We start from the raw sequence: 16,784 nt of genomic DNA, 5'->3' as shown, positions 1-16,784 counted from the left end.
AACACTGAGCAGATTTCAAATCACAGCTCCCCCAGCCCTACAATAAATTCAGTAGTCATCAATGGGCTGAGAGACCAGTATCTTTACCTTAATACCTTGCTGTCCAATACCAGGGGCTCCTGGAAGACCATAAGGACCAGGAGGACCAGGTTCACCCTAGAGGAAGAAACAGTGATGTGTTAGGTCAACTCCATAGTATTTGTTGAGCAGCTCTTAGACGTATAGTGATGCGATAGGGGCTTTGAGGGCATCAACAAAACCTAGCACACAGTCTCCACCCTCAAGTGTTTACCATCCAGTTGGACAGACAACACAGACCCAAGGTGGACTTAGCCATGACCCAGTAACTAAGGTTCATGAAAATGTCTCCATTTTAATTTTTGAAATCAGAATAAAAAATAAACATAATAATAGCGTATATAGTAATGAATACAGTCTGGACTACATTTTTCTTTATACCAACTCAGTTGTAAAATATAATTTTAAACATTTTTATGGAGGAAAGTACCTAGAAAGGCAAAAGTTTTTAGGATCCATGAAAGTCGTAACGTGGCCCTCACTCATTTGTTCAATACATCTTTATTAAGTACTTCTGGCAGACACATTTGTTTTCTACCCAATGATCATCCTCTCCCTTCTTTCTTCCCTGCTGTTAGAACTCTGACCTGTTCAGGTCAGTGAGCAACTATTCTTCACCCTCAGATGTGTAGGATGAATGATAATCCATCTAAAACAAGGGTAGAATATTTCCCTTTGCCACTGATTAAGCTAGGTTAATCCTTTGACTCAGTTCTGATAAATGAGATGTGGGGACCTTACTGGATGCAAAGAGAAACTTTTGCCTCTGCTTCTTTGTTCCTACTTGGAGATGTGATAGCTATCTTGTAACCATGAGGCAACAGTCTCTCAGATGAATGCCAACAGCTGAAGAGGATGATGCAGAAAAAATTTAAAAGAGCCTGGCTCCTAGACAACCTCACTGAGCTCCTGATCCAGTCCTACAGTACCTACCTTCAAACATTCTGTTTACTCAACAAAAAGCGTTCTTGTGATTTAAGCCACTATTAGTCGAGATGTTTGTTACTAGAAACCAGAAGCATTTTCAGTTAATATAGTCTGTGATGTGGCAGGCCCATCATAGAATTCAGGCATTATAGAACTGAGACCATGGCACTCAAACTCCTGCATTTCACAGGTGAGGAACCTGAGTCCCACAGGGGTTACCAGGCCTGCCCAAACTCACACCTCAGTATCACCCACAGGGATATGGGTCTTTAGGTCTCTCAAGCTTCTGGTCCTTTGGCATGTTGATAGAGGAAAGGAGAGTGGCTATTGATTAACATTTCTTTTTTTATAATGCTAATTTTTTCTGTTTATCAAAATACTGTATCTTCACTGTAGAAAATTTACCATATATTGAAAAGCATACAAAGAAAATTTTACATTATCTATCTATAACAACTATTAATTTTTGGTGTGTTTCCTTCGGTTTTTTTTATTGTTATTTTTTTAGAATTCTATTGAAGTATAGTTGATTGACAAAGTTGTGTTAATTTCTGCTGTACCGCAAAGTGACTCAGTTACACATATATATATTCTTTTTCATTATGGTTTATCACAGGATAATATATAGTGAATATAGTTCCATGTGCTATACAGTAGGACTTTCTTGTTTATCCATTCTGTATTTAATAGTTTATAATAGTTTGCATCCGCTAATCCCAAACTCCCAATCCATCCCTCTGCCACCCCCCTCCCCCTTGGCAACCACAGGTCTGTTCTGTATGTCTGTGAGTCTGTATCTGTTTCATAGATATGTTCATTTGTGTCATGTTTTAGGTTCCACATATAAGTGGTATCATATGGTATTTGTCTTTCTCTTTACATACATGCATGTACCTCTAATTTATGTTAAGAAAGATTTCAAAATATGCTTGTGTTGGAGTTAATGAATACTTGCTCTTTAAAATTTCACTAAACTTACAGATTTTTCTCTTCTCTTCATCCTTTTATAAACCAACAGTAAAATGGGACAGGAAGTGGAGACAAACCTTCTCCCAGGTTGAGGGGAACAAAGGAATTTTCACTAAGCTAAAGCCTCAATTCTCCCCAGAGGCTTGTGATTTTGGAGGGGACTCTTAGTAACTAGAGCAATGTTCTATTGATATGGTAGAGGCATTACTTGAGAGAAGTCTGTTGACTTTAGCCAAATGCAAAGGGGAACAGAAGAGAAAGGAGAAGGGCCATAGTTAAATCGGCTCCCCAAAAGATATGTCGAGGCTCAAGATGAATCAAACAAAGAAAACCTGTCTCAAAATCAGTTGATTGTAAGAGTTCATGATGCTTTGGCGTTTCAATGGATTGAATTGAAAAGTACCTTCTGTTTATCCTTTTGAGTACAAGTCAATCTGGCAGATAAATCAACCTGAATGTTTCCCTTTAAAATTCAAGGTTCTCGTTTTCTTTTAATATAGGTTAAATTTTCTGGAGCAGCCAAGTAATTGCCATTCTTATCTTTTATATGTTCTTGGCCATGGAATTTCTCTCTGTATAATATCAGACAAATATTCTCTCTTTGGGGAGAATATAAAATTTCTCCCCAAATTTGAAGTTGTTTTCTTAATCTCAAGTTTAAGTGCCAGAGAATATTCAGTTTCCTAAAGATTCCAAATTTTAACTTCAAAGAATCTTTCCTTATAACTTCTTGCGCTCTCCATTCAAGCTGGAATCTCCTTGTCCGTTACACAGCATAAGGGTGAATGTTTCCACCACTTAGCAAAGGAACACCAAGTACTTGCTATGTGGATGGTAATAAATACAGAGAAGTTTAAAACAAAGGCCCTAAACTCAAAGGGCTAGTTTGAGAGGTAAAACACACCATTAAAATAATGATAATGATAACAATAATAATAACGGTATAAGGCTCTAAGTTCCCTATTCTCTTCATTCCCTGCCCTTTGGGATGTAGTTTGGTTCTGTAATGGATCAGAAGGCTTTTCAATATATTATGTATTTGGAGGAGAATTTGAGTGTTTTATAGTGGAAGCTCTGCCCTACTGTGTACTTGTCCCTATGTTTGATCTAAAACAAACAAGAGCACAGGTTGGTGAGAAAGTTTCCAAACTCTGGACAAGGCACTGGTTCTGCTGTTAACTTGAAATGAGGGAGCCAGGAGAGCCAAGAGGATAAGGAACTATATTACCCTTGAGTGCATGAGCTCCCTTTAGCCTTGGTCCCCTACCAACAGCAACTGAGAGACTTCTTAATATTGCTTTTCCAGGGGAATTACAAGGATCTGAGGTTATAGAGGGGCCACTTTCCCTTACCTGAAAATAGCCCCATAGCAACATATCTTCACACTTTACCTGCATAAGTTTGTTTCCCGAGAGGCTTGCATCTCAACCTAGGACCTGCAGAACAGTATTGGTCCACAATTAATGTCTATCCCTGTCACACTTCCCCTTTCCCTTTCCTACAAAGATTCCTGAGATGGTAAAGAAAGTGGTTCTGATTATAAAATACCATAGCTGGATAAGACAGAACGGGAAGAAAAGAGGCAGCACTCTACTCCAAATGATTTTTCTGGAATTCACCAAGGGAACATAGCCTTGAAAGACTCCAGGCTTGATTCCTTTTTTGCTATTATTCCTGCCCTAATCCTCACCAACAAACACACCCACAGATTGAATACCCTCAGTACTACTTATTATTTCTCTACTCCACTTTCTTTAAACATCAGGGGGATACACAAAGAGGACTGGGTTAAAGTCGATAGCCCCAGAGAAGTCTGTGTCTCATGACCTTTGGATGAGTGTGAATGAAAGTGAACATGAGTGTAAGCATTTGAGGGGCATCGAGGAGGTTAGGTAAACCACTTTGATCCTTCTCAGAAATTAAAGATGCCTATGCTATGGACCTCAAGATGGAAGAAAGCCAATGTTTAAGAAAACCTACTGTTTTCAAGCACTGCCCTGACACTTCATATAGATTATCGCATTTAATCTTCTAACAATCTTAGGAAATTGGTGTTTTTTCCTATTTTATGATGTAGGAATATAATCTCCATTTTTAAATTCATTTTTCAGTATACATGGTATCACAGGGAAAAAAACCATGGCTTTTTGATTCAGTCAGTGTAGTTGAATTCTGGTTCTATAATTTACTAACAGTTTGAGCTTTTGCAAGATCCCCATATGCAAAATGAGGATCATTATATCTACCTTGCAGCATTGTTGAGAGGATTTGAAATATTGCCTTAAAACATCTAAGTCATAACCAGTCACATGGTAGCTGTATAATATGTGTAGAGCAATTGTTATTCACCAGACTTTCATTGAGCACCAACCTGGTACCCAGTACCCCCTAACATAATTATAGACATAAATCAGGTTGCACCTGCACTTTGCACACACTTACAATCTGGCTGGAGAGGCAAACGAATATAAAACAAAATACAAACATGTGAATTAGCTATAAAAAAGGTATTAACAAAGCATGTAAGACTCTGAGGCAGAAATGTTTAATTCTACCTTAAGGAATTGGGAAAGTTTTATATAGTAGTGGAGATATTTGCTCTGAACAAAAATGTATGAGTCATATTTAATCTAGTAGGAAAGAAGGGGGACGAAAGTTCTGGAAAAGGAGAGAGTATGAGGCATAAAATGATGTGAAATGTTCTGGGGACAGTAAGCAGCTCTGTGGGGCAAGCAGACAGGAATGAGGTGACAGCAGGATCAGTGTCTGGGGCTGCACTGTCCACTGGAAATATACAGTGAGCCACATTTGTCATTTTAGATTTTCTAGTAGCCACACTAAGGAAGTAATAACAGATTTTACTTAACCCAATGTACCCCAAATATTATCATTTCAACACATAAGCAATATAAAACTCTTATTAATGATTTTATTTTTCATTATTTTTAATGTTATGCCTTTGAAATCCTACGTGTATTTAGCACTTACAGCACATTTCAATTCCAACTAGCCACATTTCAAGTGCTCAGTAGCCACGTATGGCTACTCTGTTGGACAGTGCAGCTTTAGAGTGATTAAAGAGGCTGGAGGCTCGGGTCAGAACCATGGAGAGTACCAACATTTAAGTTGGGTGGGAGTGAAAGAACACAGAGATGTCTTGTGGGGATTTGGGGAAGACAGTGGCCCAGAAAAAAAAAAGGGGGCAGGGAGAGCTGACAAAGGCAGTATAAAAGAAGTCAGGAAAAAGAGAATTTCAAAAGTAACTCATCCTTTCCAAAGACAAAGTCATATTCTTTCACTCACAGACCTGATCATCTTCCAGCATTCTCTATTTCAGGGAAGGGCATCAAGATCCCTCCACATGTCAAGCCAGAACTTAGGAGTCATTCTTAACGTATCTCACTCCCTTATCCATCATATGCAATGCATCACCAACACCTAACAATATGCTCCTAAATCTCAAATCCATCCACCTCTGTGTCCTCTACCATGCCTCTACAGCCTACCCCAAATCAATATCATCTCTTGCTCAGACTACAGCAAAGTCCTTAATACTCTACATGCATCCATTCTAGCACATTCTAATTTATTCCCCCACCCGTCCATTGCTGCCAGAGCAATCTTCTAATTTTAATCTGAGTAAAACCCTTCAAGTCCTTTCCCTTTGCTCTTAGGGTAAAGACAGAGCTCCTTCCAAGCCTCGTGAGCCCCTGCATGGTGTGGTCCTGTGGCCTTTTCAAAACTATTTGTTATTAGTTGCCTCTTCTCTAGCCACCCTAGCACCATTGGCCTCTGTTCAGTTCCTTGTACTTGCCATGTTCCCTCCTGCCACAGGGTCTTTGCATGTGCTGTTGTCTCTATCTGGGATGTGGCTACCTCTCTCTTTTCCTAGTTAATCCTTATTCATCCCTCAGATCTTATTTTAAACAACATGGCTTCAGGGGAGGCCTCTCTGGTCAGGTAAAATCCCTATTCTAGAGGCACTGATAACATCATTTTCCTCTTTTTCTGAGCATTCATTACAGTTGCAACTTTGCATTTCTGCACGTGTTAATATGTCTCCCCATAGACTGTGGGAGGATGTCATGTGATTTTGCTCAGCTCTCCATTCTCAATGTTTAGCTAATTGATATTATCTACTCAACCATCCAGGCCTCAAACATTTACTGAACAGTGACTAAAGAGCAGATATTGTGCCAGCTGCTAGAGGTGAACAAAACAGGAGACCTGGTCTAGGCGGGGGGAACTGGGGGTTTGGAATTTCTCCTCTGGCATTCCCATTCCCACTGGTTTACAGTACGTTTTTAACTAAGAGCGACTGTGCATGCATTACATAGTGATACAAAGTACTTATTGCACAGTTTTTGCTACAAACTTACCCAGATACAATTAATCATTTTTGTTTTTCAGTTGAAGGCCAATACATGGCCTAAGGTTACCCTGTATGGAAAGTTCAGCTAGAGAAACCCAACACTTCTTATTCCTGGCACTGGCTCTAACCAAAGTCAACATCTTTTCTTTCCCTGAAATAATAAACAATGAATGGTTGTCCAAGACTCTGAATTTTTTGAGGACAGAACTTTACCTTTTCTTGAATAATACAATTATAAACAATTCAGTCATACCTTGGGCTCTTAACATTAGATAGATGTTTTAGCAACTTCTTTTTATCGTTTCCCAGATATGTATAGCACCACCTGTAATACTTTAAGTCTTGTGACAAATAGTCTCATACTTTCCCAGTGGAAGAAAATGATGAATGAGCATTTTGTAGGTGCAAAATGGTTTAAGTATGGACAAAATACATTCTTAGCTGAAACTCAATGAAGTGATTACTGTATACAAAGGCTTGGGAGAAAAGTCAAGAAAAGCCCTTTTTTTTTGGAAAGAAGGAAAAGCAGGGGGGTGGTGGAGGCATGAAACTAACATTTATCAAATTCTTGTTAAATCAAGCTCTATTTTTAGTTCCTAATTTCTCTTATTTCAGAGGAGTGTTATGTAATAAGAGGCATATTTTTAGAAAACATATCAGGCTAGCTTTGTTCTACATTAATGAAAAGAGGGTTGTCAAAATACTTAACTGCTTAATTGTTGCCGATACATATGGCACTTACTATGTAACAGGTGCTATTCTAAGTTCTTTTCATGTATTAACTCATGTAATCCTCAGAACAACTCTGTTTTTAACCCATTACATTAATGAGAAAACTGAGGTATGGGGAGGAAAAGTGAGTTTCCCAAATCACAGAACTAATACAGTATAGGGCTGGGTTTGAACCCCAGCAGTCTGGCTTTAGAGCCAGTGCTCTAACCACCATGCAAAACTGCCTCTTGGGACTTTTCCGTTCTTAAAGTATTTCAAAAATCATTTGATTGCAGACTAAATTTGTATCTTTGTTACAGGATGAAAAACACAAAAATCAGATAGTTACAATCTACCCATAGTTGAAGAATCATCATATGAAGACAAAGAATCTCTAAAATAAAAATAAGCCACATGAAAGTATATACTATTACAAGCCAACTTACATGCCCTCTCAGGCACATAAAGTCTACCTGGATCAATGTTGTCACTGAATTAGTGGTAAAGTTAACATAAATAATAATTGGCAATACTGTAATCACACAATGTAACTCTACATATAAAGCAGTTATTAAGCAACTGCACTGTTGGAACCATCATTATTTAAAATCTCCAATTGCAATCTTTTTTAATAACATCTACTCGGGTAAGAGAAAAGATCACTGTTCACATACTCTACCTACTTAAGCTTTTCAAAGTAGAAAAAACTCCATAATAACAAAGAATTGGTGGAGAATGTGATGAAAATTGTAGTGTTGTACCAGATTTTAGTAACTCAACTCCTTTTCTTGATTGCTATTAGGTTAAAGCAAATGAAATTGACAATATACAGCTAGGTTTAACTTACAAAAAGGATGATTCGTATGTTTCAATCTAATAGGAAAGTCATATTTCATTATGTATAATAAAACCTGAGGAATTGTGTGTCATTTTCCCTAAAAGGAAGGACTGTTCCACAGCCCATCAGGCGAGCTTTTAGGAATCTAGGCTCTGGTGGACACTCTTAGGACTCCTCTAGCACAAAATGAGTGGCTGGAAACTATTCAGGGTGAACCCTCTCCGTAAATCCGAGAAGAAGGACACCAATTTACGAGAGAAGAGAGGTTCATAACAGCGTGCTATGTTTCCTAAAAACCTACTCTTGGAGACTGGGGGCAGAGGAAAGTGAGGAGAGTTATTGTTGAAAGAGTACAAAGTTTACGTTAGAATGATGGAAAAGTTTTGAGCACAGATAGTGATGACGGATACACAATATTGTGAGTGTATTTAATACCACTGAATTGTATGCTTACAAATGCTTAAAATGATAAATATTATGTATAGTTTACCACAATTTAAAAAAAAACTTCCTCTTGGAATAAACTTAATTTTCCCTGCTGCACTGTTGCTGCTGCAACTTACTTGAATTAATTAAGAGCACTGATATAAGTATTAAAAAAAAATTCTGACAACGCCCTGAAGACATTGCAGTAACTCGTCGTGTTCCACATGAGGGCCCCACTTGACCGGGCCTGTGGGTTAGACTCAGCACCTTTGTGGGAAATGTTGGCAGCATTTTGGGTGCCTTGATCCATCGGAGTTTTCGTCTTGGCAGGCTCTGCACACGCATGCGCACATACACGCGCACACAGGGTGTACCCCATCTGCTGAGGACCATATGTGTCAGAGAGTTGGGGAGGAAAATCATCTGTCTTGAAGCCAATGGCTGACACGCCACATGTTCTGGCAGCCACTTCAAGTTGTCACTATTAGTTGTCTCACGTCAAATGAGTTAATAAGCTCATTTAGAATCCTGGTGGGCAGATAGGCATGTAGGTCAAAGCCCTTTCCACAACAAGAATCGCTGGATTACTAATGATTCTTTCCCTTTGATTAGGCCCAGGACAGAAATAGCATTTAGAATTTGACATCCCCGAAGAAAAACAGCCACGTAGTTTGGCAGCTTGGCTCTGATTCTGCATTAGACAGATATTTGTAATTAAAATTGTAAAGGGATTCTTCTCTTCGCACTGCTCTACACTGAGCAGTCTCAACCTTGTTCAAAGGTGTTAGCCTGCCAGGAGAACCAGAAGGCCCATTATTGGTTTTGGACAACTGGAAAAGCTGGCGTGCTTGAATACCCTGGACTTAAAAATACTTTTCATGAAGCCAAAAATATAGTCATTCTGTATTGAGAGCTGTGAACTTAAAAAAGTTTTCTGTTTCATTATTCTGTACTAGGGATTGTTGATGTCTACATGTTTCACCTGATTTCCTTCCCATCAAGTTATAAGGAATTATATCCTATTAGAAATCATGATTTTTTTTTAGTGGTTGAAAGCAACATCATGATGTTAGGGGATTTTTAGGCTTTTGAGTTGTGTGAGAGCTGAAATAAAACTACACAACATTCTAGTTTGAGGAGAAAGTTTCAGCTTCTTCATAGTTCATATTTGTGGTATTTGAACTCTTTCCAAACCACAGTTGAAATATTATTTATGTTCAGTAGGTTGACCTACTAAAGCTGCTAAGCTAACTTTAAGTCAAATCAAGCATCAATATTCAAATAATGGCAAAACTAAAGAATTAATTTTTAAAACTACTAAATCTTCATTAATGATATATCTGTTCTAGTGAAAATAGTGACAGTATAGAAAACATAAGACTCTAACTTGTATATCTGAAACTGTAAAAAAAAAAAAAAAAAAAAAAAAAAATTAAGTTCCAAGCCTCCATGCCTCTCTTAGAAGAAAGTGGAATTATAAATAACGCATTAAGTTATTAAATGCACAATATTAAATGCACAAGAAGCTTCTGATGGATTACATCTACACTCTCCTGTTTCTATTTATTATCCAAATATCTTGGAAGAATGGTCAAAATTCCTGGCTCTCGCACCCTTCTCTCTAATTCCTTCCGCAATCCATTGTCACCTCCCCAATCTCTCAAAGGTTTCCAAAACCTGCAAAATTGACAATCTAAGTGACTGCATAGGTCCTGCCTATTTGACCTGTCTGCAGTTATGATACTGTTGACAGCTCACTCCATTTAAGACTATTTCCTCATTCATTCATTCATTCAACGAATATTTATTTGTTGCTAATCTTAAACATGTGTGAGTGTAGATATAATAATTTTTTTTTCTCTCTCAGATATGATAGCACTACTCCTGACCCATTGTCACTAGATTTTCTGCTTTGGATTTTTCAAAAACAGTGATGGACGTGTACATATCTATCTAACTCTCCTGCCAGTGGTTCATATTTGAAAGAAGACTGGCAATGTTTAAAGGTATAATGCACGGAAACTAAAAGGAAACTTGATTAGTACTCTTACAGCTACCAAAATACATATGCATTCCTAATAGCTATGTCAAAGGTTGACAGCCATCCCTGTTTTAAAAACTAACCTCTTTTCATAGAGCATTTTGAAGAAAACAGGATGATGTGTAGGGATGTTTACTAGGTTTACAATTTTAATTTCAGGATCTGTACATTTAGCTCTCATTTACTTAATTTCTTTGTAAGAACACCAACTACTAAAAAAAATTATCTACCATGCTTGGGAACCTCAAAAAATGGGATGGAAGTGTGACAGAGCTAGGTAAGGAGGAGTGGGGTGTCCAAGGATCATGTGCAGTGCAGAGCTTTGGAGTGGGCTAAGTGCTTCATTTGCCCTCATTTACTTCCTTTAAAACGTAAGTTTCACTACTCACTAATACTAGGTCTGTTGTTTATTTTGGATGTGGGCTGGATGTTTGATTCACTGGAGATTATTTACCCTGACCATATCCATTTATTAAACTGGACCAGACTGGTGCTATTTCTCTATGAGTTTTCTTAACATCTCAGAAGCTAAATTGAACAAAAAGTAAGAGGACTTTGAGTTTCTTATACTTGAGCGTAGCACAAGAAGAAAACACTTAGGGGGGAAAAGCCCTGCAGAAAATGTATGAACGTCCTAGAGTAGAAAAATGGAAGAAGTTAGAAGAAGGGAGGCAATACGTCTATTAAGATAAATTACTATATAACATAAATATCACAGTATTTTTAAATTGTTTGAGGATTAACATGTGCTGCTTTGCCTTGGAGAAATACATCAGGGATAATTCCTAATGCCCTTTTGGCCCTAGCACCGAAGCTCTCATGCTAGGATGCTTCAACGTGTCACAAGCTGTTTCCTGCTCAGGCCACAGTGAGCAGTCCCTCCTCCCAGAGCACAAAGAGGGTCTGGGAAAGAGTAGATTTGGATGAGATTTGAGAAGAAAACACCCTTCAGAAATAACCTCAGAAGGACATCAAGAAATGGCAAAAATTACCTAATGTGGGCCTGGCACATCCAGCATTCTACTGTGTTTATTTGTTCAAAACTAATTTTGGTTACTTGTTCTCTGTGATTTGAAAGACCTGCCAGTCTTGAGCCATTCTTTCTCGTCATTGGAGGGCTCATTCTATGGCCAGATGGGATTGCCACCTGAACCACCACACCAGCCCTTGGAAGGTGGCGTAGGGTTCTCAGGCCCTCACAGAGAAGGAGCGCCGTGCTCTCTCGTTAGGGACATTGCCAGTTTGGTCCTAGGGATATGGCTTCTCAGATACTGGCGTGATGATAGTTCTAATGGATTTTAGAGACCGATGGGATGTTCTTCTTATGAGTACCACTCTTGACCCTCATGTATGGGAGAGGCTGAGGTGGCTTCATTCTCAAAGGCTTCATTCTGAGAAACATCTATGTTTTGTTTCTAAGGCAACAAGGTCATTTAGGACAGAATACCACTTTACATATGGAAAATATTAATGACAGAAATGATTTGTGAAATAGGGCCAGAATCACATTTTTCCTTAATTTCTCACATGCTATTTTTTCCTTTTATTCTTTGGCCACCTTTTCTGCAAACCCTTTGATGAAGATAATCCAACCACTAGAGCAACAGAATGGGATTGTCGCTCATGAGAGAGACTATTCATAAATTCAAATTAATAGGCAGGCCCTATCTAGAAACTCCCATGGAATCTTTGCAAATGTTACAAGTCCAAATTTTCTATTTTAAGGTCTCATAAGAGACAAAATATTTGAAAATGCACATTACTGGTTTCTTTTTCCCATGAGATTCCTTTCCTTCTTTTCCTGCATTTTCAGATGAACATTATAACCAAGTAGAAGTGCACTCTCAACAGACTTTTGTTTCCAGCCAGAGTACACTAGAGCGGGGAGACAGATGCAACTTTCATACTGTCCAAAAGAAAGGCATTTATCTCAGGTTGACTGTCTAGGAAATTCAGCAGTTTTCCTAAGGAGATAGATATAATATGGTGGTTAAGAGCAGACTGGCTGGGTTTGAATCCTGGCTCTGTCCCTTACTAGCTGTGTAGACTTGAATCCATTGCTTAAACTCTCTGTGCCGTAGTAGCCTAATCTGTACCGTGGGAGTGAGAATAGATCATGCCTCAGAAGGTGGTGTTATGTTAAATGGGTATTTAGAACTATATCTGTGCATGGTAAATATACACTAAATAAGTGCTATCTGTTATTTTAGAAGCTTCAAAATAATAATCCTCCCTGTGTCCATTGGAAAATACAGAATTACTGAATTTTAAAGGTTTTTTTTTTGGCACAAATTACAATAGCAATATCGTAAAACCATTTTGTAATAAAATGGTAATGGATAAAAAGAAATGTCACTATAAAACATTGTTTCCAGATCGAGCAAAAAAATAGTTTATTAACTTTTTAAGATTTAGAAGTACATTCTGGGATGCAAGATGAAGTCATTCCCTGAAACCTGACTTTTAAGACAACACAAGAAAACCTAAGACAATTAATGAATGTGACATGCGTCTCTGGTTGACAGATCCAAAGAGGGGTAGAAATTAGTAATAGTCTCCAAGTAACAGTCAAGAGACCATTAAATCTGTGACCTTAAGCCAAAAATATAACTAGGAGAAAAATGAGAAGCTTACTCCCATCTCACTCCCTCCCAAGAACCCCCAATATTCTTTAGATACTGACATCTTTTTAACTGACAATGAATTTTTTGTGTTCACCTGGCAGTGAATTTTGTGATTTTAAACCTGTGATAATTTTACGTCAAATATCTTCACCAAAATTTTTGAAAAAAAGAATTTTTTAAAAGAGAGGCCCTTGGAAAGTTGAAGTCCTCAGATACTTTTGGAAAAGTGACTCCTTTTATGACGATGTGAAAGTCGAGAGTGAAGTGTTACATCAGAAAATTACAGCCTGCCCCAATACACCTGACTCATTATTTATTCTAAGAATTCATGCATTCTTAGAATTAAAAGCTAAATTCTGTGGCAATAAATTCACTTCAAAAGAAAAATCTAAGTAGTAATTGTATGAGACATGAAGAGAAGTGATCAAACGATGGCACATGTTTATGAACTGCCATCACCCGTCTCCCGAAGCTGCGTGCCCTGCTCCCAGCCCAGCCACCTCCACAGATGCCCTGATTTGCAGACTTCTCATTTTCCAAAATGAAAACTTTGGGCCAGTATAATTTCTAATATCCCTTGTGGCTCAGACAATCTGTAATTCTATCACTGTTGCAGACTCCAAACCTGATCCCTGATTTTAAGCCTCTTTTTCACAAACATGTGAAAATTATCAGCTTAGGTAACCAAAGAATCCTAGAAATAAGTGTGGACTGTCAAAATATTTTTTTTTTCCTTGCTGCAGGATTTTACCTACAGCCAAAGCAATTTTGTAGAAACTTCTACTCAGTATTCAGAAGAGCCAGTTCTTTCCCCCAGAGAGAATTAATCATAGGCAAGGACTGGAAAAGACAGTTTCCCCAGACAACCTTAAGCACACGCCCACTGAGAAGCTCATTCTATTTTAATTTGCCAATTAAAACTGCCCCAGGAAATCACACATTGTCATTATCTCATTAAAAATAGTATACGTGTCACTCCCTTACCTCTCTCTGGCAAAAAGAACAGTCAAGTAGCCCAACTGCTCCCCACAACTTAAAGTTAATAGCACCCTTAAAAGATTGGCTTTATCTAGGGTCCTCTGGGGACAGTCCCGTCTGCTGTTATTACTGCCACAAATTCCACAGATCTCTAGTCACTAAGTCAACACCGTTTATTAGATATTTACTATATCTGTGGAATTCGCTAAGCACTGAGAAGTGTTAAAAAGGCACTAAAACGCTTGTTTTCAGCAAATTAGTGGCCACTCTCATTGGAAAATGGAGTCTTATAAACAGGTCTTTTAAAGATCCCTTCTATCTCAACTTCTGGTTCCGTCTGGCTCTTCTTCAACCCCTCCCTATACGTCTTGCCTGGTTACCTGTGGAATGACGTTACAAGGCTGGTACTGATAGAGATTACACCCTCGCAATTTAAAAAAGTTTCATTTTTGTTGGTATGACAGTTATAAATCCCCTTCTCTTATAAACTGTGTATTGAGTTGACATTACCTGTGGGAAATAGAGTGATTTGAATTGTGTTGCTTATTACTACTTTTCAGTTTCTAGTGAGTCATAAAATGACTAAAAGGGCGGGAGTAAGATGGAAACACTGCAAAAATAATGGCTTATATTTAATAATGCCCCTTTGAATAAAATAATAATAATAGGGCTTCCCTGGTGGCACAGTGGTTGGGAGTCTGCCTGCCAATGCAGGGGACGTGGGTTCGAGCCCTGGTCTGGGAGGATCCCACATGCCGCGGAGCAAATGGGACCGTGAGCCACAGCTACTGAGTCTGTGCGTCTGGAGCCTGTGCTCCGCACCAAGAGAGGCCGCGACAGTGAGAGGCCCGCGCACCGCGATGAGGAGCGGCCCCCGCTCGCCGCAACTGGAGAAAGCCCTCGCGCAGAAGCGAAGACCCAACACAGCCAAAAATAAAATAAAATAAAATAATAATAATAATAATAAATGAAAAGACTATGACACTGACCTCCTGTGTGTACTTAAACATGATTCTGTGTATAACACCTGCAGGTTATTATGTATTTCCAAAGATTCGTGCTCAAAGAATCCATTGACTTTTGCCTAATAAAAACGTGTATTACCATAGCTCACTAGGGGAAAGGCACTCTGCCTGTCTATATAATCAACGGGTATGATTACCTTATTGCCTTGAAACCCCTTCGGGCCTGGATCCCCTGGAGGTCCAGTAATGCCCTGCTCCAAGATGAAAACCAAGAATTAGTTCTGTGTACGGAAGGCCAATCAGGAATGAATCATTCATTAGGGTCCCTAGAGATCCTGGAGTTAGAAGTCAGACTATCTAACTCAGAGTTAAGTTGGGGTTACACACGACTGAGAAATGGAATGAGATAAAATTCCTTGTGTCAAACACACAGCTTCTACAATAGTACCTAAACTGAGAGCAAACATTTATTAATGAGGTGTTTGTTTTCAACCTGCGTTTCCAACATTATTCCTGTGCTGGACCCCTTTTTGGAAAGAATAAACAACAACTTTAAAAATATATATCTAAGGCATATATAACTGTAAGTTGGAGTTTCCAATGACCTGTGATAATCAGAGTTACTGCCCTGTCCTGACACAATTTCAGACCAGGACAAAGGTGCTGATGGTCAACTAGATGCCATCTAGGAAATTTTGGGTAAAGGTATAATTTTCAGTAGACTTTTTGAAATGCTGAAATTAGTTCTTCACACAAATACACACCCTCTTCCCATTACAGCTTTAGACAAGACAAGTCCCCAGACTGGAAAAACTGATCCAATTATTTTCTGAAATCCCTGGGATAAGTCTAAAATAAATGCTTTAAAGAATCATTCCATGTTATTGAGCAGTTACTACTTATCATGATGGAACAATACAAATGCTGTAATTTAGATAAAATGCATAGCTCTTCCTACTGCATTAGAACAGCAACACAAACTTTGTTACATCCTGCTTTTAACTGCTTTGACTTTATTCATCTTCCTAAACTCTAATTTTTTAACTTTTATCCCTTCAGCTACTCACTAAGTAGACTCACCTGCCGGTACCTATCTTTGAAGGAGCCTGAGTTATTCAAAATATTAGAGCACCAGTTTCCAGACTTTGTTTCACATTGGAATCACCTGAGAATCTTTAAAAATACTGATGCCTGACTCCAATCCCCGGACATTCTGACTGAATTGGTAGAGGGTGCAAGTGAGCACAGAGATTTTAAAAGCTCCCTAGGTATTCTAATACAGACTTAGATTTGGTTTTCGCCTCCTTACCTGAAGCCCTCCGGGTCCCTTTGGTCCATTTGGCGCTGGGGATCCCCGTGGAATAAAATTAACGGTAAGTTGCTCTAAATATCCATTCAATTTGCAATGATTTTACGTGGAAGAGAAGGAACTGTGTGCCCAGTAATGGCCAGTCTTCCCAGGTTATCCAAACATCAAAGCCACCAAATTCACTGTTAACAAAAGGATCCTAATTAACAAGCCAACTTGTTAGTAAACTTTTCTCTAGTAAACAAACTCCATGAGAACACGATTTTAGGTTAAGTCCTTTGCCTGTATATTGACATTTTGATCAGAATTTTAAAAATTTATTTCTTAAGAATCCTTAGAAACCAGTAAAGTTGGTGGAATATTGTTTCCTTCCAGCAAGGCAATGTCAGTTAAATTAACAATTTAGTGAGTTTCCACAATGTCTAGATCACTCTCTTGCCCATCTTCAATACATAGAACTTGGCAAAACACAACTTATACTCAACACTCTTCTAACAGAAAGTATTTCAATATGTCCCATAACTAGGAAGCCCTTTAAAGTTTGTT

The 16,784-nt window shown here is 38.5% G+C and overlaps 1 protein-coding gene across 1 annotated transcript in view; it reads right to left on the bottom strand.

Annotated features, from left to right (window-relative positions):
• COL28A1 (collagen type XXVIII alpha 1 chain) overlaps window positions 1-16,784 on the bottom strand; it is a 153,685-nt gene that overhangs the window by 113,200 nt on the left and 23,701 nt on the right. The window contains 2 exon segments of the mRNA XM_068549808.1: window positions 88-156; window positions 15,127-15,180. Coding sequence (XP_068405909.1) covers window positions 88-156; window positions 15,127-15,180 — 123 coding nt within the window.

Source organism: Eschrichtius robustus, chromosome 8 (assembly GCF_028021215.1).
Source record: "Eschrichtius robustus isolate mEscRob2 chromosome 8, mEscRob2.pri, whole genome shotgun sequence".
NCBI classification, from domain to species: Eukaryota; Metazoa; Chordata; class Mammalia; order Artiodactyla; family Eschrichtiidae; genus Eschrichtius; species Eschrichtius robustus.
The sequence above is the reverse complement of the archived record's forward strand: the minus strand, read 5'-3'. Positions and strand labels throughout refer to the sequence as shown.